The sequence below is a fragment of the Elaeis guineensis genome, chromosome 14 (assembly GCF_000442705.2).
Source record: "Elaeis guineensis isolate ETL-2024a chromosome 14, EG11, whole genome shotgun sequence".
Lineage (NCBI taxonomy): Eukaryota > Viridiplantae > Streptophyta > Magnoliopsida > Arecales > Arecaceae > Elaeis > Elaeis guineensis.
In genome coordinates, this window is record NC_026006.2 from 64,450,015 (window position 1) to 64,477,867 (window position 27,853).

General features: G+C 45.1%; 1 protein-coding gene across 1 annotated transcript; it reads right to left on the reverse strand.

Annotated features, from left to right (window-relative positions):
• Positions 1–21,022: 21,022 nt before the first annotated feature.
• LOC105057132 (pentatricopeptide repeat-containing protein At2g30100, chloroplastic) lies at positions 21,023–25,390 on the reverse strand. Its single transcript, XM_010939609.4, has 2 exons — positions 24,394–25,390; positions 21,023–22,129 (listed from the first exon to the last, which is right to left on the reverse strand). Exons 1-2 carry the CDS (start codon positions 25,150–25,152, stop codon positions 21,356–21,358), a joined length of 1,533 nt encoding a protein of 510 aa, XP_010937911.1. The 5' UTR covers positions 25,153–25,390; the 3' UTR covers positions 21,023–21,355.
• Between the last annotated feature and the right edge of the window lie 2,463 nt (positions 25,391–27,853).

Here is a 27,853-nt window from a genome sequence, read left to right on the forward strand (position 1 = left end):
ATCGGACCCTTACAAGGACCGATGCATCTACAATGACGGGAGTCGACACTCCTTCGACAGTCGACGAGACATCGGACCCTTACAAGGATCGATGCATCTACAATGATGGGAGCTGGCGCTCCTTCTACGGTCGAACTCTCGGGCCAGGTCATCGGCTAACACGCCGATCGCGCCCCGACCAAGAAAAGGCGAAAGGCCTACGCGACCGACGTCGCGACTCCCGACCGAGCCACGGTCGATCGAAGGATATTCGGCTTACCACCGTCTATCACACGACGCGACCTTAGTCGCATCTACGACTTACCGACCGAGCCACAGTCGGTCGGAGGATATGCGGCTTCCCACCGTATATCACGAGGCGCGGAGGTGTACCCGACACAAGGGTATCGGGGCCCGACTTATCGTCGCTCCCCCGACTGAATGCGCCGGACGACTTCCGACCGAACAAGTCAGACAGGACCCGACTGCCGAACCGTAGTCACGGTCGGTCGGATCCCGACTCAACGGGCGCCCGACAGAAGATCTCGACCATCAAAGTCCGATCTGAAATTGGGACTTACACTACCTTTGTGGCTCCCGACTTAACATATGCGCCCGATGATCAGCGTTGACTATCAGAAGCCGATCTAAAGGCGGGATCTACCTTACCTTCGGGTCGGCACAAGTTGCCAAACGTCCTAACCGACCTATGGCAGTTAGCGACTTATTTTAAGTTAGCAACTCACATGGGCATGCGACATTACAGACACATTCGACATTACAAACAAAAGGAGAAAGTGAAAAAGTTTCATTCAAAACTGAAAGAGAATTACAAAGTCGGGTCGAAGCCCGATTACAAGTACTTCAGGAAAAAAGAAAAACAAAAAACAGAGGTAGTCGGCAGGGCCCGATCATCTGTCTTAGTCTATCTCCTCGACCGACGGAGGATCGGGGATGACCGACGTGTCGGCCATAAGCGGCGCTGGGTCGGCGGCTGAAGGAGGGGCTTCGGTCGGCGAGGGGATATCGGTCGGCGCCACCTGCTCCGGGACGGCTTCCTCCGCCACGACGACGCCTCCCGACGGCTGGTCGGCCATCTCCTCGGATCCTTCCTCCTCGGCTACCGGCGGGACGACGCTGCTGACGTCCAACTCCGGGTACAAGGCATGGACGGCATCCCGACCGTCCTCGAACCCCACCCGGTACGAGGCGAAGCCCGACTCGAGCATCTCCTCCCGGTATTGGTCGGAGGCCCGGAAGTCTTCCACTGCCCGATCGGTTGACTCTTTCGCCGACCTTGCCTCGTCCTCCGCACGGGCGAGCGACTCCCTCGCCGACTCCGCCTCAGCCTTCGCCATTTCGGCGTCGATCTGGGCGATTGATAGCTCCTCTTCGGCTTCGGCGAGCTTCACCAGGCTGACCCGGAGTTGCTCGCGCTCCCCTTGGAGTTCGGCGGTGGCGCCGTCCCGTTCGTGCCGAAGACGACGCACGGCCCGACCCTTATGTCTGGCCTCCTTCTTGGCCGACCTAAGTTCGGACCCAAGCCGGGAGACCTCGTCTACTAACTTGGCCTCCCGGTCGGCCGATTGCTGGAGGTGGTCGGCCAACATCGCCCTCTCAGCTTCGGCCGCTGCCGACCTCTCCTTGTAAGCGGCCCGGACGTTGCCGAACCTTCGGTACCCGGCCTCCAGTTCTGACATCATGAAGATCAGCTGCCGATTGAAAAGGCTTCGTCAGGATCACATAACAAGGAAAATTTCTAAGGGAAAGAGAAGATGATGCGAAGCTTACCTCGACCATGGTCGGATAGAACCGCGACAGCATCTCGGTCACCTGCCGAGATCTCAGCGACTCTACGTCGGCTGGGAGGAGGATCCCCTGACACAACCTCCTCGCAAGGTTGTGGTCGGCCAACGCCGACGCTCCTTCGGGGTAATGTGCGCTGGGAGGCACAGAGCGGCTCCCCGATCTTGCCTCCTCCGCGGGATCCATCGGGGCTTTCCCCCGATCGGCTGCCCCGACCGACGGAATCGATAGCGAGGGGACGCTGGAGTTCGACCCAGCGCCCCTCATTGCGCCAACGGATGCCGCCGGACGATGTTCGGTTTCCCGAACGTCATCCGGCTCCACCCGCACCGGCGAAGCCGCCGATGTTCCCTCGGCCGCCTCCTCAGCCGGTCTCTCCTCCGTGTGGGCCGTCGGAGCCGCGAGGGCTATTACAGGCTCCGACTGGCCGGTCGCCGATGCCTCGACGGTCGGCGCCGCTGGAGCAGGTTTCTTCGGGGGGCGCGAAGGACCGGCCCCCGATGCTGGCCTCTTCCTTGTCGCGAACCGCCGAATCTCGGCGTCTGTCGGCCGCATCCTTGGAGATGTCCCTGCAATACCAACAAAAATGTTAAAGACCGGGCCAAGAGCCGAATGAAAAGAAAGACCGGGGGATCGGGCGATACCTAGTCGGGGGACCAGACTCAAGTCGGCATCATAGAGAGCTTGTTCGGTAACAAGCTCCCTCTGCTTCGGGACTGACATGTCTTTCAGTCGGTGGAAGTCCTCCCGGTCGTCCGCCTCCACCCGGCTGTTGTCGTTGGCTTCGGTTCGGGGCACACCCCAGCGGGAAGGGAAGCCCCAAGGAGATGAGGAGGAAATGAAGAAAAACTGGTTCTTCCACCCATGAATGGACGATGGAAGACCAGTGATGAAGGCAAGACCCTTCCGGGGGTTGAAGAGCCACCACCCTCGGGCTTTAGGGTGGGGTCGGAGCACAAAGAATGCCCGAAAGAGTGAAACGCGAGGGTTGGTCGGCAAGAGCTGACACAACAACGCAAAGGAGATGATGAGACGGACGGAGTTCGGCGCCAGTTGCGCCGGACAGAGTCCGTAATAATCTAATAAATTCCGGACGAACTCCAGAATTGGAAGCCGAAGACCCGCGCGAAGGTCTTCGACATACAACGCCAGATCGCCGGGCGGAGGGCTGTTAACCCGACCGCCGGCCCCTGGAGCGGAGAGCCGAAACTGCTCTGGGATGCGATATTGCTCCCGAAGCCGATCGACATTCGGCCCCGAAAGCGAGGAGGCCTCATCTTCCGGAGCCGATCGGGAGTCGTCGGTCGGGTTCCCCGACCGAGCTCCCTGAGTCGGATTCCTGGCCATTGCACCGGAATCGAATGAAGAAGAAGGAGGAGAAAAAGAGAAGAAGAGGAAGAAGAAGAAGATGGGAAAGGAGGACCACGAACCAGATGAACTCCTTCGGAAGCAAGAAAGCTCTGCCCGCGACGACTGAGAAATCGCCCGGACAGAGTTTCTCCAGCAAAATGGCAAGTGTGGGGTCATGGGTCCGGGAGGTCCTATATATATAGGGCCGACCGACGGCCGAGATGCTTCCGCGCTGATCGAAGGCCCACAGATGCACGACGCGTGGTGCCCGTCGGTTGGCGGAGTATTCGGCGCACCCCATCCCGGGACGGCCATACCGCCCACATTAAATGCGGGGGGCGCCGGCCAACCACCTTCGACACGCGGCACGCGAGGGCGCGGTTCCGCATTTATGCGCCCGCGCCGATTCACGTTCCCGATGGGACGCCTGACAGCGGCCCACACTCCCGCGATCGGCGTCGAATATCCGGCCGTCTGACGCCGTATCGTCCGGCGCCCGATCTTCTGACACCGACGTAACGTCTGACAACGACAAGACGCGATGTCTGACACCTGACGCCGACGTGACTTCTGACACCGACTAGACGTCCAGATCGCTTGGCATTTATGAGGCGTCTGACATCGGATCAGCCGGCGGTACGGTCGGATCTATGCATACGATAAATCCACTCCCAGTCGTCCAGGATTACTGCCCGAATGAAAGCATCGGCCAGCTCACCATCCGACTTAGGAGTGGAGGGGGGCAACTGTTGGGGGATACCCACCGACCGACCGACTGACGGCCGGGAGGACCGATCGATTGACGGCCCGACCGACCGACTGACGTCCCGACCGACCGACTGACGTCCCGACCGACCGACTGGCGGCCCGACCGACTGACGGCCGGGAGGACCGACCGACTGACGGCCCGACCGACTAACGGCCCGACCGATTGGCGGTCGGAGCGACCGACTGGCGGATGCCATTACCGGCTAATTATCGGCTCACGACCGACTGAGGATATGTCGGGCGCACTTTTTCCGACCGACTGAACCCAGAGGTCCGATGGCCGACTCGCGAAGGACTCGCCGACCAACGGAGGGGCCCGACACCACTCAGCTGGCCACCGACTTTGGGTCGGTCGGCTCCTCCAACCGCCGTACAGCCGCCAGACCTTGTCAGCTCTGACAAGCGACATGCGGCACGGCTACCTAGGGGCATTGTCCCGCCAAGGGCATTGTCAACCCTGGTGATTTGACAGCCGCACGGCGACGTGACACTTTCACGGCGACCCTGACAGTCTACAGTGAGTTGACAGTTCCTCACTTGTCCGCGCCATTAATGACGGCGCCATACCGTGCTCCACTATATAAACCGGGGAAGGCAACAGTGCAAAGAGATCGATCCGCTCCGTCTCTCCCACTTCTCGACTCCCAAAAACGCAGGCTCGCTCCTCTCTCCCCCTCTCTTTCTCGATCGAGCTCTCTGTCTACATTTCACTGTTGCCCAGTCACCTCTCTGACTTGACCGTCGGAGGGTCCCCGCCGGAGCCGCCTCCGGTCAGAGTGGACTTCTCGTTTTTGCAGGTGTACGTTTCTCGGCGATCGGGCGACGAGGCGATTGGCCGCAACAGCATCTTTTAAAAAAACAGAGATGAATCGAGATGAATGTATCAAATAAAAAATATATTAACTGCCCAAAATATTCTTAAAAAGGATACATGAGGTTCACACATGAAGTGGCCTGCTTTATTGCCTAAGAGAAATACTCGACGAGTTCTGGTGCACTAACTTTTTGGGCTGCGAACAGGCATTTCATGCAATTCTCCAGGAACATTTAAATTTCGATCTGGTAACCCAAGATTCAATATAAACTCACTTACAATTCATCTAATTTAGGGGAAAAAAAGAAAAAGAAAAAACACATACACTAATTTCGGTAATGTATAATGTATTAGCATATATTTTTTCAGGAAGTTCTCCCTCATACAACCGAACATGAATATTCCCATTCATCACCTGTCAAGCCTTACTTTACAGGTGATATTCTTCATGCAATTCTTCACAACTGCGTTATTTTAAAAAAAATGCTGAGAAAGATAAGTTCTCACTTTTCAGACCTATAAGGTGCTTCTTAAATATGTTAGACCACAAAGATGACTAATGCAATAACATAGTCACGCAAGCAATGGGACTTCTTCCAGGAACATGCAACACTGCATAACATTACTTCACATATGCATCCATGCTCACCTATCTACTACCAGTCTTATACCATTACATGCATTAGCAAGCAACCTTCAAAGCATATAACATTTTATGTCTCACATGTTTGCACATGCAGATTTGCCAAATCCTATAAATAGAATCAGCAACTATATACATACATACATATATGAACATGGTTGTTACAGTGGTTACCATGAGTACCTCGGATCAACCCGCCATCATGAGATATCTCAGGTCTTCAATTCATCATCGGGACTACTGACTTAAGAATTGAACTAAGACATACAGAGTCGTATGCAAAGCAGAGCTACTTGCGTCTGGTCTGCCGCATAGTCTGTCCAACGCATTGGCTATCTCCGTTGCCTTGGCAGGCTAATGCCGTAGCACGTGAGTTGCCTTTGTTATCACAGTCAACCCACTTCTTGATACGCCGACAACTATCCACTTCGAGTGGATAGACTCGTACGTAACCAACTCCTCTGATTTCGCAGGAACGATTAAGGGCTAAATTATTTCGCCCGCAATGGCATATTCAAACGACCCTACAATCTCGGGATCTCACAATCTTCATACAGTTGTATGACCAACTATCCGACAGCCTCCTATATAAGCAACCAAAGCCCCGAGGATCAAGATAAGCCAATCAATTCTTTTCAGAGAACTCGTTGCTGCTCCTATTGTTCTTTGAATCTGACTTGAGCAACAGAGGATTCTCGTCGGAGCGAAAACCTCTGATTTAAACTTATTTTGTAGGCCACTCCAGCGCCAGCATCCTTGTGCGAGGCTCAGCTGCCCACTCTCCGACCTCGACCAAATCGAGTAGCAACAGATAGAGGAAAGGCTAAATCTTCATTATGCCTCCAAAATGAGCGTCATCTCGGGTCTCCAACGCCACCGCCTCTCACTGCGTGAAGAGCCAAGCCAATAGATGGGCGCAGCAACTGGCGATTAAGACTCCCCAGCCAGTGCTGGTCATGGCAGATCAATTCAGCCTGCTCTTCCAGTAGGTTCAAAACTTGACGGCTGCTGTTCAGACGGTCCAGACTGTTCTGACGTCTCCTCCAATGACGCCGCAGCCTGCTTAGGCTGCCCCTGCACCTCCTTCAGTAGTGCAACCGATGGCCTTCTCGGTGGCACCATTAGTGCCTCCCATAGTGGTGCCCCTATTGAATCCGGTTCCGCATTCAGCTCCTCAGCCGCCACCACAACCAGAGCCACGTGTACCTTCTCAGAGCTCAGAGAGGAAACACACTCATTAGAACTCATTAGATCCATTCCAAAGCCCAACAGCCGGCCAGATGGAGATCCAAGCCTGTGATCGGGGCATGATTCAACCCCCAATCGTCATTCTCCATAGCATTCTAAAGCCTGCACCGTCCAAGATCTTGATATCGAAAGGCAAATTTAGGCACTCGACAAACAGATGGAAAAGAGGATTGAGAATGCACTCAACAATAACCATTCCTCGGCATAACCCTACGAGGGGTGTAATAGTGAGCCGCCCTTCGTCCTGAGGATAGTGCAGGAGCTACTCCCTCGGCACTTCAAGCTACCCCAACTAGAAGTTTACGATGGGACCATCGACCCTATCAACCACTTGAAAATCTTCAAGGCGGCAATGCTCTTTCAGGGAGTATCTGATGCGATCCTCCATCGAGTGTTCCCTTCGACTCTCAAAGAGACGGCTCGACAGTCGTACTCAAGTTTGAAGCCAGCTTCCATCCACTCCTTCGAGGATCTATGCCGATCATTCATTGGTCACTTTGTCAGCAACCGACGGCAGTAGAAGCGGTCCGACTATCTCCACACTATCAAGCAGAAGAAGGGCGAATCGATCCGCACTTATGTCAACTATTTTAATGCGGTGACTCTGAAGGTCCGTGATCTGGATCAGTTGACTGTGATGGTGGACAGCCTACTGAAGAATGACTTGAAGTCATTGACCAAGACTTATCCCCTAGATTTTTCAGACATATTTATCTGTACGGAGAAGTATGCCCGCACAGAAGAGACCTTTGCAGAAGAGACTGCTGTCAGTTCTATTACGACAGGATAGAATAAGGAGCGCTTTCCAAGATAGGAGGGGAAAAGGTTCCAGCGCTATCGATCTCCATTCCAGAGACAGAGGAACAGGGGTCGAAATCATCGATCTCTCTGACCCTCACCCCCCAGGCATTATAATAATTATATACCCTTAACTGTTTCTAGGAGGAGGTGTTGATGGAGGTATGGGTTGAATTGCCCCAACCTCCACAGATGCGAATGAAGCCAGAGCACCACCGCGATCCAAATAAGTATTGACTCTATCATTGTGACCACGGTTACGAGACTGAAGATTGTCTGCAGCTCCGAGACGAGATAGAGAAACTTGTCAAGTAGGAAAGATTGAACCATTTCGTCTGAAGGGCAGCACCTCAACATCGACCTCTAAGAGCTTAGCTACTGTTCCCTCTGCCTCAGCCATAGTCGGTACCAATGTAGCAAGGGAGACAGAAAGCAAGGGGACAGATGATAGTAGAAGACCGCCCCATCCGAGGAGAAATCCATTTGATAATTGGGGGGTCATTTGGATCGGTGGAACCTCCCAAGGTGAAAAGGCTAAGGCTTGAAGATGAGGGCGAGGATGCCATTGTCTTCACCGAGTGAGATGCAGAAGATGTACTTGCCCCACATAATGATGCGGTGGTTATAATGAAAAATATTATCGATTTTAATGTACACCGAGTGTTTAATGGTAATGAAAACTTGATCGATATTTTATATTTTTCTATCTTTATCCAGATAGAGTTCACTCTAGACCAGCTAACTAGATTCGATACCTCGATTCAGGATTTTTTCGAAAGTTTGATGATTCCGAAAGGGATGATTAGGCTCTCTCTTACAGTGGGCACTCTGCCACAGCAAACGACAATTCAAGTCAATTTTTTGGTGGTCAACTTTTTTCGACCTCCAATGCAATCCTTGACCGTCCGAACTTATGGACCTTAAAGGCTGTGGTGTCGAGCTACCATCTGATGGTAAAATTTTTGACCATGAAAGGAGTGGCAGATCTGAGACAATCAAGCCATAGCCCGTCCATGCTGTGCTGCCAAGCTTCAAGCGGAGGACCAGCAAGCCCAAGCGGAGATCCAGACTGAGCTTCTGATAGGGTTGGACGCTCATGATGGTTTGATCGAGGAGTGTGTCCAGCCCACTGAAGGCCTCCTGAATGTCCCTCTGAGGAGAGAGGATCCTGATCGGATGGTAAAGATTGGCTCACGCTTAGATAAGGTAATCAAGAGTCGACTGATTGCTCTTTTGCAGGAGAATGCGGATCTATTTGTCTGATCAACTGCAGACATATCCGACATCGATCCGACAGTGATATCCCATCACCTCAAAGTGGATCCAACTCATCGTTCGATGAAGCAAAAAAAGTAGAGTTTCACCCCGGAGCGCCACAAAGCTATAACTGAGGAGGTGGATAAGCTTCTCAAAGTCAGCTTCATCAGGGAGGTCATGTATCCGAATTGGCTGGCAAATATTATGCTGGTTAAGAAGGCAAATAAAAAATGGTACATGCGCATCGACTTCGTCGACTTGAATATAACTTGTCTCAAAGATAGTTACCCACTTCTCCAGATCGATCAGTTAGTGGACGCCACTTCTGGGTATGCACTCAGCTTCATGGATGCCTTCATCGATTATAATCAAATCTGGATGGCACCAGAAGATGAGGAGAAAACAACCTTTATTACTGATTGTGGGCTTTTCTGTTATAGGATGATGTCCTTTGGCTTAAAAAATATAGGGACTATCTATCAACGGTTGGTGGATAAAATTTTCAAAAATCAGCTCGATCGCAACATGAAAGCGTACGTAGATAACATGCTTGTCAAGAGTTGAGCTGCCCCAGATCATGTTGCCGACCTCCAAGAGACCTTTGACACTCTTCATCGGTTCAGGATGAAGCTGAATCCAGCAAAATGTACCTTCAGAGTCACTATCGGCAAATATCTTAGGTTTATGATCTCACGAAAAAACATTGAAGCAAATCCCGAGAAGATCAAGGTGGTTTTTGAAATGACGCCGTCAAGGACCATCAGAGAAGTGCAGCATCTTATCGATAAAGTAGCCTCGCTCAACCGCTTTGTTTCTAGGTCAGCTGAGAGGTGCCTTTCTTTCTTCCAGACCCTTAGACAACTGAAAGACTTTCAGTGGACTGTCGAATGCCAAAAGATGTTTGAAGAGTTGAAACAGTACCTCGACTCTCCATCATTGCTCTCGAAACCTCGGTCGGACGAGAAATTATTGTTGTATATCGCTGTTTCTCCAATAGCAATCAACTTAGTGCTTGTCCGGAAAGAAAGACAAGTTCAGAAGCCCATATACTACACCAGCAAAGTTCTTCACAACATGGAGACAAGATATTTAAGCTCGAAAAGTTGATTTTTGCACTAGTTGTCACGGTAAGGAAACTGCGGCCTTATTTCTAGGCTCACACAATAGTGCTGCTCACGGATTAGCCGATCAAGACCATTCTCCTCTGTCCGAATACCTCAGGATGGATTGTAAAGTAAGCGCTGGAACTTACTGAGCTGGACGTGCAGTACTGTCCAAGGCCTGCTATTAAGGCCCAGGTACTGACAAACTTTATTCTCGAGTATACCATCCTGAAACAGAGGGCTCGAGAGGAGGCGAAAGCTCAAAATTCGAAAAAAGCTCGACAGTGGAAGAGGCAGATACAGGGTCTGCCCCAGATAAGCTGTGGATGCTGCATATTGACGATTCGTCAAATACAACAGGAGCAGGGGTTGGGCTCATTTTGATCAATTCTGAAGGAGATATCGCAAGGTACGCACTGCGCTTTGAGTTTTCGACTACCAACAACAAAGTAGCATATGAAGCTTTAATCGTCAGTCTCAAAGTGGCAGGAGAAGCAGGGGCCTGACATTTGAAGGTCTTTAGCGATTCCCTACTGACGGTTGGGCAAATTAAGGACGAGTATGAGGCCCAAGAGAAAAATATGAAAAAATATCCCCAAAAAGTAAAGGACCTAATCTCGACCTTCTTAAGCTTTGACATTCAATAGGTTCTCAGAGCAGACAATGTCAAGGCAGACGCGCTATCAAAACTAGTAGCCTTGTTGCCCATTGATTTGGAGAACGGGACATACTTCGATGTGCTCAAAGTCTCGACCCTTGAGGAGCCTCTCGTTGTCTAGCAAGTTGATGAAGAATCCTACTGGATTGATCCCCTGCTCAAGTACCTTAGTTCAGCGTACTGATCTAAGGAGGCTCGGAAGATAAGAAAATAGGCCATCCGTCATGTCTTGTACGATAACAAGCTATACAAACGGTCGTTCTTTTTATCTCTCCTGAAATGTCTGTGTCCATCCGAGGCAGATTATGTACTACGGAAGGTCCACAAAGGAATCTGCGGAAGTTACTTGGGGGGTATGTCCCTCTCTTATAAAATTCTTCGGCAAGACTACTACTGACCCACTATGCAGCAGGATATAGGTACCTTCATCAGAAAATATGACCGATGGCAGAGGATCTCAAATATTTAACATCAATCGACAGCACTCCTAACTCTCATCAGCGTCCCGTAGCCATTTGTTCAGTGAAGGATGGATATCCTTAATTTTTCTCCCTCGTGTCTGATCAGCGTAAGTTTCTGCTGGTGGCCATCGATTATTTCATAAAGTGGATCGAAGCCGAGCCTCTAGCTCGTATATCCGAGGCGAAAGTAAAAGATTTTGTTTGAAAATCAATCATCTGCCATTATGATCTTCCTCAAGTACTGATCACAGATAATGACAGGCAGTTTAGTGGTAACCGACTTTGTGAATTCTGTAAAAAATATAGAATAGAGCACCGCTTTACCTCGATTGGCCACCCGCAGGCGAATAGAGAGATGGAAGTGACCAATAGAACTCTCATGCAAGGCTTGAAAGCAAAAATAGACCAAACTAGGGGGTCCTAGGTAGACAAGCTTCATCATGTACTGTAGGCCTATCAAACCACTCAGAGACTCCCAACGAGTGAGACTCCTTTCAACCTTACATTCGGGACTGAAGCAGTCATCCCTATGAAATTTGGGCTCCCCTCCCTCAAAGTCGAAGAATATAATAAAGATACCAACTCTGTATGGCTCCAAACCAACCTTGACTTAATTGAAGAAAGCAGGGAGTGTGCCGCTGTCAGAATGGCTGCCTATCATCAGAGGATGGTTAGGTACTACAACGTCCGAATCAAAATGAAGGAATTCCGAGTTGGTGACTTGATATTACGGCAAGCCAAAGTTTCACAGCCCATGAGATAGTACATCCGAAGATGTTGGCAAAAGAGACAGAAGAGAAAGCTCTTATCCAACTGGGAAGGTCCTTATTAGGTGGACGAGATAGTACATCCGAAGATCTGTTGACTCAAGCAACTCGATGGGACTCCACTCCCTAGACCATGAAACTCAGCCAATCTGCGCATATATCATCAGTGATGTTGTAATATTATGACATTATGTATTAATATAAATGCTTAGATTCACTAATCCTTGCTTACTTAAGCATCATGAATGGCCTAAACTTCTTTTGCTGTGAAGAATTCCTCTGATTGAAACTATGTCTAACAAATAAGAGTTAACCATAAGGACCCTCGATGATCGACGATCAGTCCTCGATGACTTGAAGGTGGGGCTAACATACAAGACCCCATCAAAGCCCAAGTCATGCAAAAAGCGGAGGGCGACCCCAAGGGACCTTCGACGGGCTAACTTATAAGACCCTCAGTATGCGATCACGAGAAGTGCACACGCTACCTCTCGCTAAAGACGAAAATTGCAAACACTGCCTACGAGCACACGTTGCCTCTCACATGAAGACAAGAAGTACACACACTGCCTTTCGCATGAAGATGAGATGTGCACATGTTGCTCCGTTCACAAGATGAGTCGAGCACATGCTGCCTCTCGCACTACGAGAAGTGCACATGCTGCCACAAGGTACATACTGCCTCTCACATGAAGATAAGATGTGCACACACTGCTCCACTCACATGATGAGTTGAGCACACGTTGCCTTTCGCGCTACGAGAAGTGCACACATTATCACAAGACACACGCTGCCTCTCGCATGAAGATAAGATCTGCACATGCTACTCCGCTCATAAGATAAGCCGAGCACACGCTGCTTCCCGTGCTACGAGAAGTGCATATGCTATCGCTCGTATTATGAGCTGAGCACATGCTGCCGCTCGTATTATAAGCTGAGCACAAGCTGCCTCTTGCATTATGTGCGGAGCAGTCACGCCGCTCGAACGACTGTTCTTAATCGGCCTTGGGTCGGGATGGCTTATGAATTGGTTCGAGACTGTCCTTGATCAACCTGGCTATTCCCTATATTAGAGCTGGCTCATCAAAATTTCTAAGGTCGGAATTGAATCCGACAAAGATAATCCTGAGCTCCTTAAGTCGGAATTAGCCTCCGTGTGCTAAGCAAAATACACAAGCATAGACACAAGGGACATAGATATGATGGAAGCAAAACAACCTTCTTCGTTGATTTAAGTATTTACAAAAGGAGGCTGGTGCCTCAAGCACCACCTTAAAAAAAAAAATAAGAGAAAGGATGAGGCAATTTAGTCCTCATCAGATGAGGGAGTCTCTGGATCCTCATCACTATTGCCAGCCTGGATGCCGTGGAGTTACAGATACGGCATTATCTTCTGCAGGCGGGCTTTGCAGTCGTCGAAGCCCAGGATAAAGACAGCAGCAGCGATGTCGGTGGCCTCCCTCTCGAACTCCGCAAAGATCTGAAACATCTCGATACAATGCGCTCAGACATCAGGAGAAATCTGCTCGAACTGGAGGGTATGTCCAGCCCCAGAAGATGGAGGTGAGCGAGAACAGAAGGGCACTATCCGAGAGGATGACGGACCGACCCGCTTGGCTCTTTTTCGGGCTTTACATCTCCTTCGGGCCTCCCTCATGAAGGTGTTCCACATTTTGACCCTAGCCTTGATCATCGACAAAGGGGGTACATACAGAGGTGGTGCCATCATAATGGAAGGGTGAAGAAGCTTCGATGAAACTGGGAGACGAAAGTTGAGATTTCTCTGCCCTTTGTTTCCTATTTATAGGTGCCAATGTCCACATCAATCGCCAATCGACGATCAGAAAGGGAATAGCCGTCCATCAAACAATTAATGGCATGCCTTCCCACTATCAAAAATAAATTCAAGCGATGCTTCGTGAACTGGAGCATAGCTACATGGTGTGCTCTTATAGGACTTATGCTCTCCCTCAAGCGTTGTCCTATTAGAAGAGTCAGCGACTGTCTTTTTCTATGACCGATTGCACCAATGCAGAATGAAAATAGAATAAAAATGCCATTAAAATATTTGCCTAAGATCGGCGTGCTCAAATAATTGCCCCAGATCGTCGAACGTGGGAAGTTACCTCAGATCAGCATGCACACCGTAAATAGAAACGAGGTATGAAAGAAAATAAATTTTATTCATTCCCTTAAAAACTTTTACAATAACCCCGAGAGGTCCAAAGTACAAAAAGAAAAGAAAATAAGAGCCTATGATGCAACATTCGAAGCCAAGGCATCGATCGTGGAGGCATCCACTACAGTAGGGTCCCAGACCTCGTCTAAGAAGTTCAGATCTAGTTCCGAATACTTGACGGCAATCCTGTCCCAGATTGACTGCTTCCCAGCATCATAGGCATCAACAGAAAATTCGACTTTCTCATCCTCATACTCCACTGATGCCCGAAAGTCCGCAACGACTTTGGAAGCAGCCTCTGATGCCTTCTTCTCTGCTACCTTGATCTTTTCCTCTGCAGCCTCGATCGCGGCTTTGCTTTTCTCCAATTGAGTCTCAAGCTCCTCTACTCTCCCCCGTAGCCAAGAGTTTTCTTCAACGGCTTTCCTCAGGGTCGATTCGACATCCTCAGCTTTTCTAATAGCATCGTCAGCCCTTATGGAGGCCTCTCCAGCCTCCTTCCTGGCGTTATCTCTCGACACCTTGAGTGTTTCGACGTCGGTCTAATGCTTTTTTGCCTCCTTCGTAAGCTGGATGGAGCTCTCTATGTACCAATTCAAATAATGGGCGACTTGGTAAAAGATAGTTCTTATGAATAAGCACTATAAACATATACATAAAGTGGTTGAAATTACAAGAGCTCCGGCATACCTGGATGAAGCTTTCAACAGCTGCTTTCCTCATCTCCTTCTGTAGTACATTCAGCAGATCGTTCGCATCAGTTGGGAGAAGCATCCTGGAGAATAGCTCGTGTGCCAGCTTGTAGTCCTGCAAAGCTCAAGCATTGAGCCTCAGGCCAACTGACGTGGTCCTGAAGGCTCCAGTTGCCTCAGTCGGTGTCTCCTCCGGAGAAGAATCGACAACTTGGGGGGTCGGCGGCTCTTGCAGGCTTGGGGGAGCTGGCAGGCTCAGAATTACTCCTTCAAGGCCATGGTCTGCCTGGCTTTCCCGATTGCTATCGAGAACCAAGACAGCCGATGAGCCAGCTTGAACTCGCATGATTTCAAAATCGTCGGCATGGGGAAGCTTGGATTCTTCTGGCTCAAAAGCTGGCTGCGCAGGAGGACTCCTAACTCTATAACACGGGTGCTCCGCCCACTCGTAGGCTTGGCTGCCCTCTTTCGTTGGGCCTTCTTCTCTGGCTTCCTTGACGGGCTTGAGTTCTTCTCAGCAGCCACCTCTGCGGCCAAGACAACAAAGTTATCAATGTAAGAGAGTGGCAAAAATCAAAGAATACAAGATCAAGGCGGATAACCCCCACATATCTCCAGGAGCGGCCTGGCTGATAACAACATTGAATAGTGTCTGGACCGACAGCAGCTCCTTCAGCTTCGGGATCTTAAAGTTGCACAGGATCGCCAATTCCTACCTCAGGTGTTCGTCCGTGGGAGGCTCCTTCAGCACGGCCTTTTGAGGTTCGTCCTAAGCGATGAACCCCCAATTTTTGCCGGATCTCTGAGAGACAAAGAGGAACCGCAGCTTCTAACTGTGAACGGCAAAGGGGATACCTTGGAATGTTAAGCGAAAGTCATCCTTTTTCTGCGGGTCACATAGCACCACACATGCAAATCTGGATGCCTCTTGAGGCTGAAGACGGAGCTGAAGAGTGTGATGCTGGAATTAATCCCAGCTAGCACGCATACTGCAGCAAAGCCACAGATATGTCACCATGAATTCGAAACAACTGAACATGACAACATCCCAAGATATTAGAGGAGAGCCACGAAGAAAGGATGAAGAGGAAGCTGCAATCCAGCCCAGAAGCACTCCTCGTAGAGACTCATCCGACTTGGAGGTGGTTGGCAGACTCGATCATCCAACCCCGAGACTTTCAGCTGGAACGTCGGAGGAATTTGAAACTGCTCATGGAGTAGTACTATATCCTTCTCAGTTAGCTCGAATCGAAACCCCAGCGGTGTAAAGTTAGGATCTCTGGAGGTCATTCCTCTCACTCAGAAAGAAAATCGAGAAAGCAAAAAACAAAGGGAGAAGGACAACCTGCAGCAAAGAAGAGAGGATAATCTGAAACCCAAAGAAACCTACGTTTAGTCTTGTCTGGGGCTTTAAATAGTCCCAGATTCAGTGGAGCCTTCAAAGGACACCTTCCATCAATTGCAGTATATATGAATCGACAAGATACGAACAGATGCTCAATGCGTGGCAACCCTTGACGGATATGATTTCTGTCACTGATTTGGTAGTTAATGTCCGTAGCAGGCAAATCATATTCTGCACCACTTTCAAAGGGACATGCGGCAGTACCTGCCACATGGATGCGATTCAAATTCCTGTCTTTTCAAGGCTTGCGTGAAAGATATGAGTCATATAGTTCGGATCAGAACTTAGTTTATGATTCACATCGCATTTTATGATTTTAATTACATTTAAACTCTTGGTTTAGCTCAGAATTTAACCATTATGGCCCAAAATTGCACTCACACATCCAAACACTAGATATAAATAAAGGTAAATTTCATTCATTTATGTCAAAGCAATTATAAAGTTCGGATTGCAGAAGAAAAAGAAAGGAGATACAGGTTATCGCCTCGAAGCACCACCAAGATGGCTTGTTTCAAAATGGCCTTCTTTAGCACCGATAATTTCTTCAGTTTGGACAGCCATATTGATCTTGTTTGCCTTGATGGAGTGGTAAGATGCCCTGATGAACTTTTCCGTAGTATCTGCCGCTATGGCAATCAGACTTTCATCCACAACGTCAGTCTGAAGAAGTCCAACACTATCGACAGGGAGATACGTCCGGACCATTATTTTGCATCTCTTAAAGCCTGCTGAGAACGCTATTTTTTAGGCTTGATTTATAATTTCAGCCCTTTTTTTCACCAGCAGACCCGTCCTTCTTTCGACATACATGATTAAAAGCTCCTGCTCTCTAAATTGGCGCCAGAGGCGATCGTGACTTTTTTTTGCCTCCTCCAGTTTCTTCTTCCAGTACTCTGCCTCTGGCGAAACTTCTTGAAGTTCGACGGGCGGCTCCAGAGTCGCTTGAACCCTTTCGAAAGTGGAGCATTCCTCTCTCTGAGGTGTTCTCTCATTGCAGCTAACTTTTTCCGAGGTTTTAGCCCTCTTAATTGAGCTTTCGCTAGGACTCCTCCAAGAATGAGCCCCAGGGAAAGCATAGTCTTGACTTTTTTTTCCTCCGAGTATCCTCCTTAGACGCTCTAGGTCATCCCGAGTATGGTGTCAGTCTCTTTCGATCCTAGATATCTGCCTCTCAAGATCTTCAATTCTTCTTTCAGCCCTCCCTAACTCATCATCTCGATGATTGATTATCTCCTCAGCTTTCTGATTGGCCTCCTCAGAAGAACCGAGCTTTTTGGCTAATTCATCATTACTTCTCTCTACCTACTCCAACTGATACTTCAGCAAAACAACCTCTTCCCTCGCCACTGCAAGCTCCAACGCCGAGGCATCTAGAGTGGTGCCAGCGAAGCTGGCTAAATAGTATCCCACATGTGCAAAAATTTACGAACAAGCATCAAAATACTACACGTTATCGGAGATCGATAGAAAGATCTAAAAATTTCTCACATGCGTGAGTGACCTCAAGGTGCTAGCCATCCGCTCCTGAACCCCTTGCTCATCCATATACAACTTCTCCATAAGCAACAGGAAGCTCCTAAAAAAATCCAATGCAGACTGAAGATTCTCCACCGCGGATGGGGCAAAAGACGCTGGTTCCGAGGGGCCTGCTTGAGAGACAGCCGGAGGAAGATATCCGACGAATGTCACCTGCTCCGAAGATTTTTCAATCTCCATCACCGTCGCTAGAACTCCCTCGGGGTTATCGACCGCATCCTCCACCTGCGTCACTGCTATTGGAACCTCCTCAAGCCGACCGGCTGTGCCCACTGTTTGTATCCTCTCCATTGGTACCTTCTCAATTGGAACTTCCTCCAGTGGAGTTTTCATTACGGCCTCCGATAGTAGAGCCGTTGGCTCGATGGCTAGAACGAAATTCTTATCCCTCATGGTTGCAAGCACCAATTTGACGATCAAAATCTTGGCCTGCCTTCTTCGGACCGATATCAGCTCCAGCTTTTTCACAAAATCCAGATTCATCTTGTCTCCGAGAGTTGCAACGAAAGTCTGGAACGAAAAAAAAAGCCTTACAGTCATCTTCCTTGTATACCTCAAAGGATAGATTTAAAAGAGGATAAAGATGAAGACAAAAAGCCGTTGTCGAAAAAATTAAAAATCAAAATTCTCGAAAAAAATCGTCAGTTGTGGGGTCCCAAAAATTACGATCATTTGCAACGATCGTGACAAGATGACATCATCAATCTTAAATGCCGGACAGACGCGAAGTCGCGCATCCCCAGATCCAATAGAATACTCCTTTCCCCTTATTCTTAGACTCAATAGTAGGAGAGTAGTGTTACGATGGTTACCGTGAGTATCTCGAATCAACACGCCATCATGGGATACCTCGGATCTTCAATCCATCATCGGGACTGCTAACTTAATAATTGAACTAAGACATGCAGAGCCATATGCAGAGCAGAGCTACTTGCTCTCGTCAGTCGCATGGTCTGCCCGATGCATTGGTTATTTCTGTTGCCTTGGCAGGCTAATGCCTTAGCACGTGTGTTGTCTTTGTTATCACAGCCGACTCGCTTCCTGATGTGTGCGACAGCTGTCCACTCTGAGTGGATAGATTTATGCGTAACCAACTCTCCTGATTTGACGGAAGCAATTAAAGGTTGAATTATCTCGTCCGTAATGGTATGTTCAAATGACCTTACAATCTCGAAATCTCACGATCTTCATACAGCTATATAGCCAGCTGTCCGACAACCTTCTATATAAACAACTAAAGCTCCAAGAATCAAGGTAAGCTAATCAATCCCTCTTAAAGAACTCGTTGCTACTTCTATTGTTCTCTGAATTTAATTTGAATGTCGGAGGATCCTCGTCGGAACGAAAACTTTCTATTTGGACTTATTTTGTAAGCCACTCCAGCGTCAGTATCCCTGCGTGATGCTCAGCTGCCTTCTCTTCGACCTCAACCGAATCTAGCAGCAACAATGGCTATATAATCATCAAACAAAAATTGAGAGTGAAACTTCCAGACAACTTCTCTAATAAGGATGATTATTGCTTCTTGTGATAAATAAGGTGGATCTTGGCAACGGTAAGATTGCTTCATTGTGACTTAATGTCCCGGGCTTGAAATATAAAAACAGCCACCCCACACATCAGGATAAGGCTGCATAACTTCCCAGACCTTCAATACATCGGAATTCACTTTTTTTATTATTATTAGTACTCCTTGTTACAAGCAAAGCGAAAAGTCAAGTTGGACCTTAACCAATTATGGACAGATAAATGTGAGATTAATAACAAATTCACCAATATATATAGGAAAACAAGAGACAGGGTGAGGTAAACAAGAATGTTTAGGTAGCAGGGAAAAATATTAAATTTAACAATGAAAGACAGATGCATTTAGAAATGAGGTACAACTGATCATTGAAGGAGATAACTTTTTGCCCCTTTCCTCGATGCCGTAGCAGAAGGATAGATGGCCAGATGAAAATTGTTTCAAACTGAGTTGGAATTCGGTAAACAGAGGAGAGATGCAACTCCAAGGTGTTATCTGATCACAAATTATAACCGAGACATAAGAAAATTATAAAAAGTTGTAGAGCAATCTCTCTAGAAAGTATGCTTGCAACAATGGCAAGAAAGGTAAGAAACGGTACGGATGAGCTAATTTAAATAATCTGGCAATAAAGAATGAAGGTTAAATAGAGACATTGACAAGATTGTCATGTCCGTACAGGTTCTCCGTCTCACAAAGTAATGCTTTTGCAGATGGTTTAAATTTAAAGTTCTCTCAATCTAACATGTACTCACATTTTCTTAACTTTGAAAATGCACCTACCCCATAGATCATTGATCTTGGATGGAAGACCAATATTGACAAATTTGGCAGAACTCATCAGTCATCAACCTCAAGATATTTCTATAGTTAAGTCTAGGTGCAAGAAGATTGGTCTTTTATATTCAGTTTATTGTTTGCTACCTTAAGTATTTCAATAATCAAAGTCACCTTGGCTTTCCTGAATCTAGTTGTAAAAGGTCTCAGAGCCAAATTAGCTGTAGCTGCTCACGTCCTACAGTTATCCTACTCAATTGGATAATGATTTGAGAAAGAACACAAACAAACTACCCCAAAAGCTTGCCCAAGAAATAGCCTACCGAACTGTGTTTCAATGAACCCATCAAACTAAAATATCACCCTGGTTCAAGTTACAGTGTTTGTTAGAGTGATGTCATTTTCAGCCTAATATATTATTGTATTATTTACAGATAGTCAACATACAAATGTAATATTTATACACAGTCAACATGTAAGTGAGCCCTTCATTAAGCTCTAATGTTTCAAAACATATGATAGTCTTCAATTAGTTTTCAAACACCTAAGTGTTTATTTTTTGTCACCCACCATATATTACGGTCAAATTTTGAAAGGAGCGATTTTTAAACAATTAGCTATGATGTATCTCCAAATTCTGGGAGTTAAATGCTTGCACTATTATGGTTAAATGCTTGCTGTCTCAAAATCAAACAATGGACATAATCAGAACAAGATATTCTCTTCTTCTTCTTACCAATCTTTTTTTGCTTTTCAAGTATTATAGTGACCATAAAATGATGATTTCTCCATAACAGCACGACGCTTGGTTACTGGAAAACCATATTTATCCATGAATTAGCGAAAAGTGAATAATCATTCATCTTCATTAGTTACAAAAGAGAGATTTGCTGATGCACAACTTTGCATCAAGTATATGTCATTAAGCTGCACAACTTAGAAAAGCAGCATTAAATGGATTTACTAAAAGAAAAAAAAAGACATCAGGACTAAATTAAATGGAGATGAGAAACTTCATGCATTAAAATAAAATGATTGACAATATCTGAAGCATATTGAAATAACAACAGGAAGTGGAGCAGTGATACGTATAGAGTAGATATCAGTAGCACTTAACAAATGTTAGAAAAAGGGAAATGATGAAGAATGGAGCACACACCTGCACTTCTTTCCCCATTGATTTTCCACAATATGGGAAACAGGGTGGTTTGGAGTTTCAAGACATCATCATTCTGATTAGAATGCAGACTTGATAGTCAAGTTTCAACCTGAGGGAGACTTAATAAAGCCATCCAGAGGATTATTTCAGACAGCCCACATATTTGAAATACAAGACTTAACAACATCATAGAAGGCAAAGTTACAAAAATCTGAGACTATATATATCTTATGTATGCCTGTATAGACAATGGTGACATGTTTTTGGACATACTTCATCTTGATCCAAGTTTGGTGCCTATTAAAACACTTTAACTTCCGGTCCTCATTCATCTTACTATACAAGTGCAGCAAAATGCATAAAGAAAAGCTTGGCTGGTAAGAGAATGATCGACCAAACAAGTTGGCAGAAGCTCTCATCAAAGCCTTCAGAGCATTTTTATAATCCACAGCTTATATTTACTTACGTACAAATATACAAGGCAGGGTCCAGTCAGATCCATATCAGATAGGCGCTTGCACAGCTTGATGTAAGGTTCAATGTTTCCAGATTCCTGTATGCTCCTCCTAAGTCCCTGCAACACAGCTGCCCTGTCTATGTATTCAGGCCATAACCCCAAATCAAGCATTTGTATAAGAGTTTCTGAAGCATCTAAATAAAACCCTCCTTTGACATAACCTCGCAATAACCATGATAGTGTTTTCTTTCTACGCCCTGCACTCATAGCCTCCACTCCAGCTAGCAACCGACGAACAGCACCAACTTCATTTTGAGAAGCGCAAATGGCTAAAACAACATCATAAAGCTCCCTGTCTGGCTCCTTGCCCAAAAGCTTCATTTGCCATAGCTCATGCTCAGCTTCCAGACCACAACCAGCACAAGCATATATAGCAAGAAGCCTCTCGTGAACTACCCCTGCAATCAAAGAACTTCCCTCTTGCATTGCCCAATTTGACAAATGGATTCCATACCTTATAATATCTGACTGATATTTTTCGATACAGTGCAAATTCTCATCATCGATTTCAGCTACTAAGCTAGACTTTATTGATCCCTTCAGCTTACGTAAAGCTTTTGAGAACTCCTTTTGCTCTTTAACCAATGCTGTCAATGCAATAAGATAACTGTAAACCTCAGGTCTCAATCCACTCTCCTTAAAATCAATGACCAATTTAACTGCACTAATGTAATCTCCATCTACCTGGCAATAAAATTTACACAAAGGGTTTTTTTTAAAAAAAATAAGAACATCATCACTAATCTAATGTAACCATTTAGAAGTTTCCATCAAATACAAATGGTTGAATATAACATTCTGTTCAACAACAAATACAGCTTAAGAAAGCATATTATGGCATATCATTGAGATGCAGCATAAAAAAGATTAATATACAGAATTTCACAGAAATGTGAAACAAGTATAATGTGAAAAGTAATGGAAAACAAACTTGCACTATTATCTTTCCTGCTTGACATTTTCTTGCTTGGTTTAAATGTGCATTAAAAGATGTTGGGCACCACATGTAACAAAGTTTCTTGGCTTTTCCAAACCTGGGAGATTTATAGGGAAGCACGAAAAAAGAAGAAGAAGAAATGTATAACTCGAAAGTAATGCAAACAGAACTTTGAACGATGATAAAATCCAAGATTAATTGCCCCTATCCGAATACACCAAACTATACATATCACAAATGCAAACTCACTTAAGCATACTCAAAGCATATTTAATTATATTCTTGAAGATCTCAAAATGGCACTTCAAATTCCCAGACAACAATAAGCTTTACTTTCTCACACAAAATACTAAACTCCAAAATAACCAACTTTTAAGAACCTAATACAGCTTCTATATATTCTCTGATATAGCTAAAGATCCAAAGTGTCTTAAAATACTCTCATAGCTATTCATAACAAAGGCCTCAGCACAAAATTACATCATGAAAATGATCCTTGAGTGAGAGTTCCAGACAGCAATGCATATGTTCACAAGAAAAGAACACTTTATCCTACCAGATTCACATTTTTGTTGTCTACTTGTTTTTTTCATGGTAGCTAGAATGTAATTAAAGCCAATAAAAAGAAACTTGGTCTCAGGAAACTTCCAAACATGAATAGTGCAAGGCCACGGCTGAGAACTCTAAAGACAAAAATAATACCTTTAAAACAGATTTATATTAGGGTCAAAGGACCAGACAAATTCCAAGTCAAAATTGCCAAACAAGATCATACTTGCAGACGTAGAAAGAGTTTCTCCTTCTTTGTAACCCAAATTTCTTCCAAAAATTGCAAATATATGGTCAAGGGTATAGATCAGTTTGTGAAGAGGGTTTCCTTCCTGGCCTGAGAAAGTTCGGCAAATTTCTTTTTGAACAAAGATAGTATTTTGATCATCCTTTAATTATGATATCACTAACAAGTAAGATGCATGGGTGCATACTAACTTCGATTTTATTTAGCTGGTTCAACCTCTTGATGTCCTATTTTTGCAAAATAATCTGACATGCTGGATAGTCTTCCTGATCTTCTCAATCAGATTGGGATGAGTTTGCAGGTCAGAATATGGGGAAAACTAAATGCTTATGAGTCTTTTGCCCTCTATTTCTTCCAATTCTGTGAATTATTGAGGGTCAAATGCTCATTGCAAAGTATGTGACTACTATATCCTAGCTGAAGTTGTAGGACCAAAGTAGGCTCAAAAAATGTTCTTGCACAGAAGCAACTGATTTCCAGGGGCACATAATTCCTGAGTATGACATTTACTTGGTTGAGTCAGATCATTCTCATGACTCATTGGCATGAGGTTTCTGTTTTTCATTCTTAACGTGATTTTGAGGATTGTTACCAAACTTATGATCAAAGCACAGCACTAATTCTAATTGTTACAATTTTGGGTTGGTTTTCCTTGAGGCATTGCGCCCATTAAGGGGGTAAAAAATACTTGTATTTTGGTTTTAAGTGTAACTTGAGAAACCATCATAAAGGATAAAAATATGAAGAACATTGTCATGAATCTCTCCTCGTCTGGTGGTGACTTGGCAATGTTGAATACTAATTCATAAATTGATCTTATCTTTCACACTCAGAGATGAAGTAAACATGAACTTAGGCAACCAAAAGAGATATAGAAAAATCATAAAGTTATTGTGATTTTCTCTTCTGCTGGAAGTTCTCTTAGAAGCATAAATGATCAAGATCTCCCAACATATAGGGTAATGTGCTCTAATCCACGTGTCCTAGTGAGTAGAGAATATACGGCTTTATCTCAGTTGGCCTTTTCTTTTTGAACATTTTCACCCCTATCATTGATAGTTCAAAATTAGTAATTTAATAGTCACCGACCATTGAATGAACTTATCAAGCAAACGGACCTAATCATTCAGCTGACAAACATCAATCCTGTAAAAATAAGCCATAAAGTTCTTATAGCTGAATCATGAGCAGAACTAAAAATGGACAAGCTCTTACCATCATCTTCCAAGCAAGAAACCCTAGAAGGCCTCCTTTTTCGTTCTCATCACCATCTCCAATCCTATAACTCCCTACCTGTCCTCTTTTCATCACATCCTTCACGAACATCACCGCCTGGTCCTTCTTTCGTCTCTCCCAGTACAAAGAGACCACCTTTTCCACCATACTGAACCCCGGCTCCAGCCCAACACAGTCCATCTCGTTGAGCAGCGCCACCACATCATCCACCGCATGATCCCTACCGATCAGCCGCTCAATCCACCCGCACGCGATCGACACCATCAGCTCCATCGTCTCCCCGTCCACCCGGTTCTCCTTCCTGAGCCAGTCAAAGACCTCAAGGGCACAGTACGAGTCCCTTCCCTCCTGGGCGAAGTAGACCAGCACCAGCTGGAGCTCCCGGGCGGAAAGCCGCTCCACCATCTCCCCAAGAACGTCGGAGGGGTCTCGAACCATCCGCTCCAGCTCCTCGATCGCCTCAAAGAACCCCTCCCCCATCTCCTCCTCCTCATCGCTAGTCATAATCCGATCACATCGAACAGACCGCAGCGGCTTGATCGCTAGAGAATGAGCAATCCCAATTCCGCCGAAATCTTGAAAGCTAGGGTTTCGGGCATCGGATATTGATGCAGAAACCCTGAGAAGAAGAGGAGGTAAGAGAAGAGAACTCGAATTGAACCGCGGGAAGTGAAGACGGCGGCGGGAGGAGCAAGAGGAGAAAGGGGGAGAGGAACCGATGGGAGGAGCGAGAGCCATGACTTCAGGGCGATTCTAGCTCCGCCATGGGGCAACAATTAGGGTTTTAGAAGAGAAGACCCTCGCGGAGAAGAGATGGGTGTCGGTGGAATCGGAGAAGAGAAGACCCATTTTAATTCGAGGTTTTTTTTTTTTATTCAAATCGTTTGGTCTCTCCAATAGTTTTCTAGAGCAGAGGGAGTGGAGACGTGTCCGAAAGCCTCCAGATGACTGAAGCTTCGACTTAAACGACCGCCCCTGAATTTTATCTCAAATCGTGGCAGGGTCTAAAATAACGCTAATTTTTTTGAAAAAACGGACTCCATTAGAAAGCATCCCACTTCAGCCGTTGTATTCCCCTCTTTAAATATATGGTTAATCAGACAGCAAGAGATGCAAAGCCCGCACTCAAGCACAATCAAAAGATTACAGTTCTGGAGTCCCCTTTCCCAATAACTTTATCCACAAGTAAAATAGAGACCACGTATACTAAGCCCTCCCCTACGACCCTTAGCTCAGCTTGGGGCACCGATGAGTCAAAAAGTGAAGAGTCATCTGTTGCGATGAGAAGAGACCTCCGTATCAACGATAAAACCAACTCCACCATGCTATCCTTTATCTTTCACATTATCGTCGAAGTTAATCTTAAAAAACCTTAAAGACTAAGTTCTCATAAGAAGCAAAATATCTAAGACACAATAGCTACAAAAATGAGATCCTAAATTTCTCAAACTAGTAAAAATTTCTTCAAACTTCTGGCCCCGTAAAGTTAGTGGCATTGGATATGGCTCTCGTTACAATCCTAAAGTGGTTATCCTAAACACCATTGAAGATCCTCCAATTCCTAACCATTCAAATATATCAAGCAGTATAGCAAAGATAAGTCACCATCTTTGAGTGCACGATTTTAATGTGGCTTGTTTGGACGATGAACTAGATAAAAGTTTTTTGATCTCAGGTTTGAGTCCTGCAAACCAGCTAGCTAGATATATGACTCTAGATAAGATGGGCTCTCTTGTAAAAAAAAATGGCATGGTCAACCATCTCCTCCTCCCCATACCAATCATATAATGGAGGAATAGCAACATCTTAATGATGCAGAAAACTCCTACAAGGTAATCGGTCTCATATTACTTTTCAGATGAAAAAAGTTAATTCTTAAACCGTTAATAAAAATTATCATAACCATTATCTATTTAAAAAGAAGTATTTCAATTTTTCAAAAATATTCTAACAATTGTTCCACATTATCTAAAAAACAATAACATTACCTTTTCTCTTTAATTTATATTGAATAAAATCTATATTACAAGAAGCTAGTATTTTTACAAATAAATTAATAACTATTATTTCTATTATATTAAAATAAATAATATATTATAATAATTGATATTTTTCTATCTATTATATATAATATTATAGACAAGATGGCCGAAATAGTTATAATGGCCAAGATATTACTTATAACATGAATATATAAAACCTTGTTTAAGCATTTAGGACATATTTGGTTCAAGGGTGAGTGGGTTGGACTTGAAATAGGAATAGAAATGAGTGACTTTTGTTTCCAACTATTTAGTTGGAGGAACTTCCATTTCTATTCTAATTCCAAAAAAAATTGAAATATCTTAATCTTTCAAAATCCAATCCCTATTCTCCTCTAATATTCAAATTCTATTAAAATTTCAATTACAAACCAAATACATTAGGGGACTTAGCTATTTCGATTCTCATTATAATCCATTTCAATTTCTATTTTATCTCATTCCGATTGCAAATCAAACATCCCCTCAAAGATATTTTTGTTTTAAGCCCCATTAGTAACAAAGTACAGGTCCAAAGGCCCCCCTCCACGCTAGGCCCATATGGTTCTACAAGCAGGAAGGAGATTGTGAAATGATCGTACATTAATCTACGTACTTTAATCGACGCACAGATCCTCTAGGTTGTAAGGATGATGTGGTAGAGGTCATATGCCAACTAAGGATTACAGAGTTTGATCCATAAGCCTTCTGGTTATTATTATTATTATTATGAGTATTATTATTATTATAAATAATGTATAAGGCGTGTGTTAAGCTTAAATCTGAATCTGGCCAAATAATGGCCCACTTGCTAGTGCTTTCTTTTTCTTTTTTTTATTTTCAAAAATCCCTGAAAAATAAAATGAATCAGACTGAGTTCATATACAATGAAATCTTTGTACTTTACGAAATCACTATAGTAAAATCTTTACAACTTTTGAATCCAAAATATTATTGCTTGAAAAAGGAATGAGAATAAAAATAAGGAGCAACAGAAGATTCACGCAAATGGTATCTTCAATGTCAAACTCCATATGGTATTGCTCTAATTTGCAAAGAAACAAAAAGATATAAACAATGATATCCGGCAAACAGGCCCTAAGTTTTCACAAGTTCCCTAGGGGACGAAGAGTATAATAAATGGTAGCATAATAGAATGATCAAGTTTATGGCCTTTTCCCAATGGCACTGGTGAATTAGCCAATATTAATTGAAGGGAAGGCTCAGAGCAGCAGGACAACCAAAACATCTCTTTGATGTTTTTAAAATTTAATATATTTTTTCTAAATCTGAACTAAATATAGAAAAATTGGGTTCTTTGCATTGTGACCAAAGATTTATTTATGTAAAATATTTCAAATCACCAAACATGATTTTGATTCATTTTAAGCATTTAACTAGATCAGCCGACAACGGAT

Coding starts and splice junctions, on each gene's coding strand:
- LOC105057132 (XM_010939609.4), bottom strand. CDS start 25,152: ATGGCTCTCGCTCCTCCCATCGGTTCCTCTCCCCCTTTCTCCTCTTGC. Junction 22,130..24,393: donor TTCTTGCTTGGAAGATGATG/GTAAGAGCTTGT, acceptor TTTTATTGCCAG/GTAGATGGAGATTACATTAG.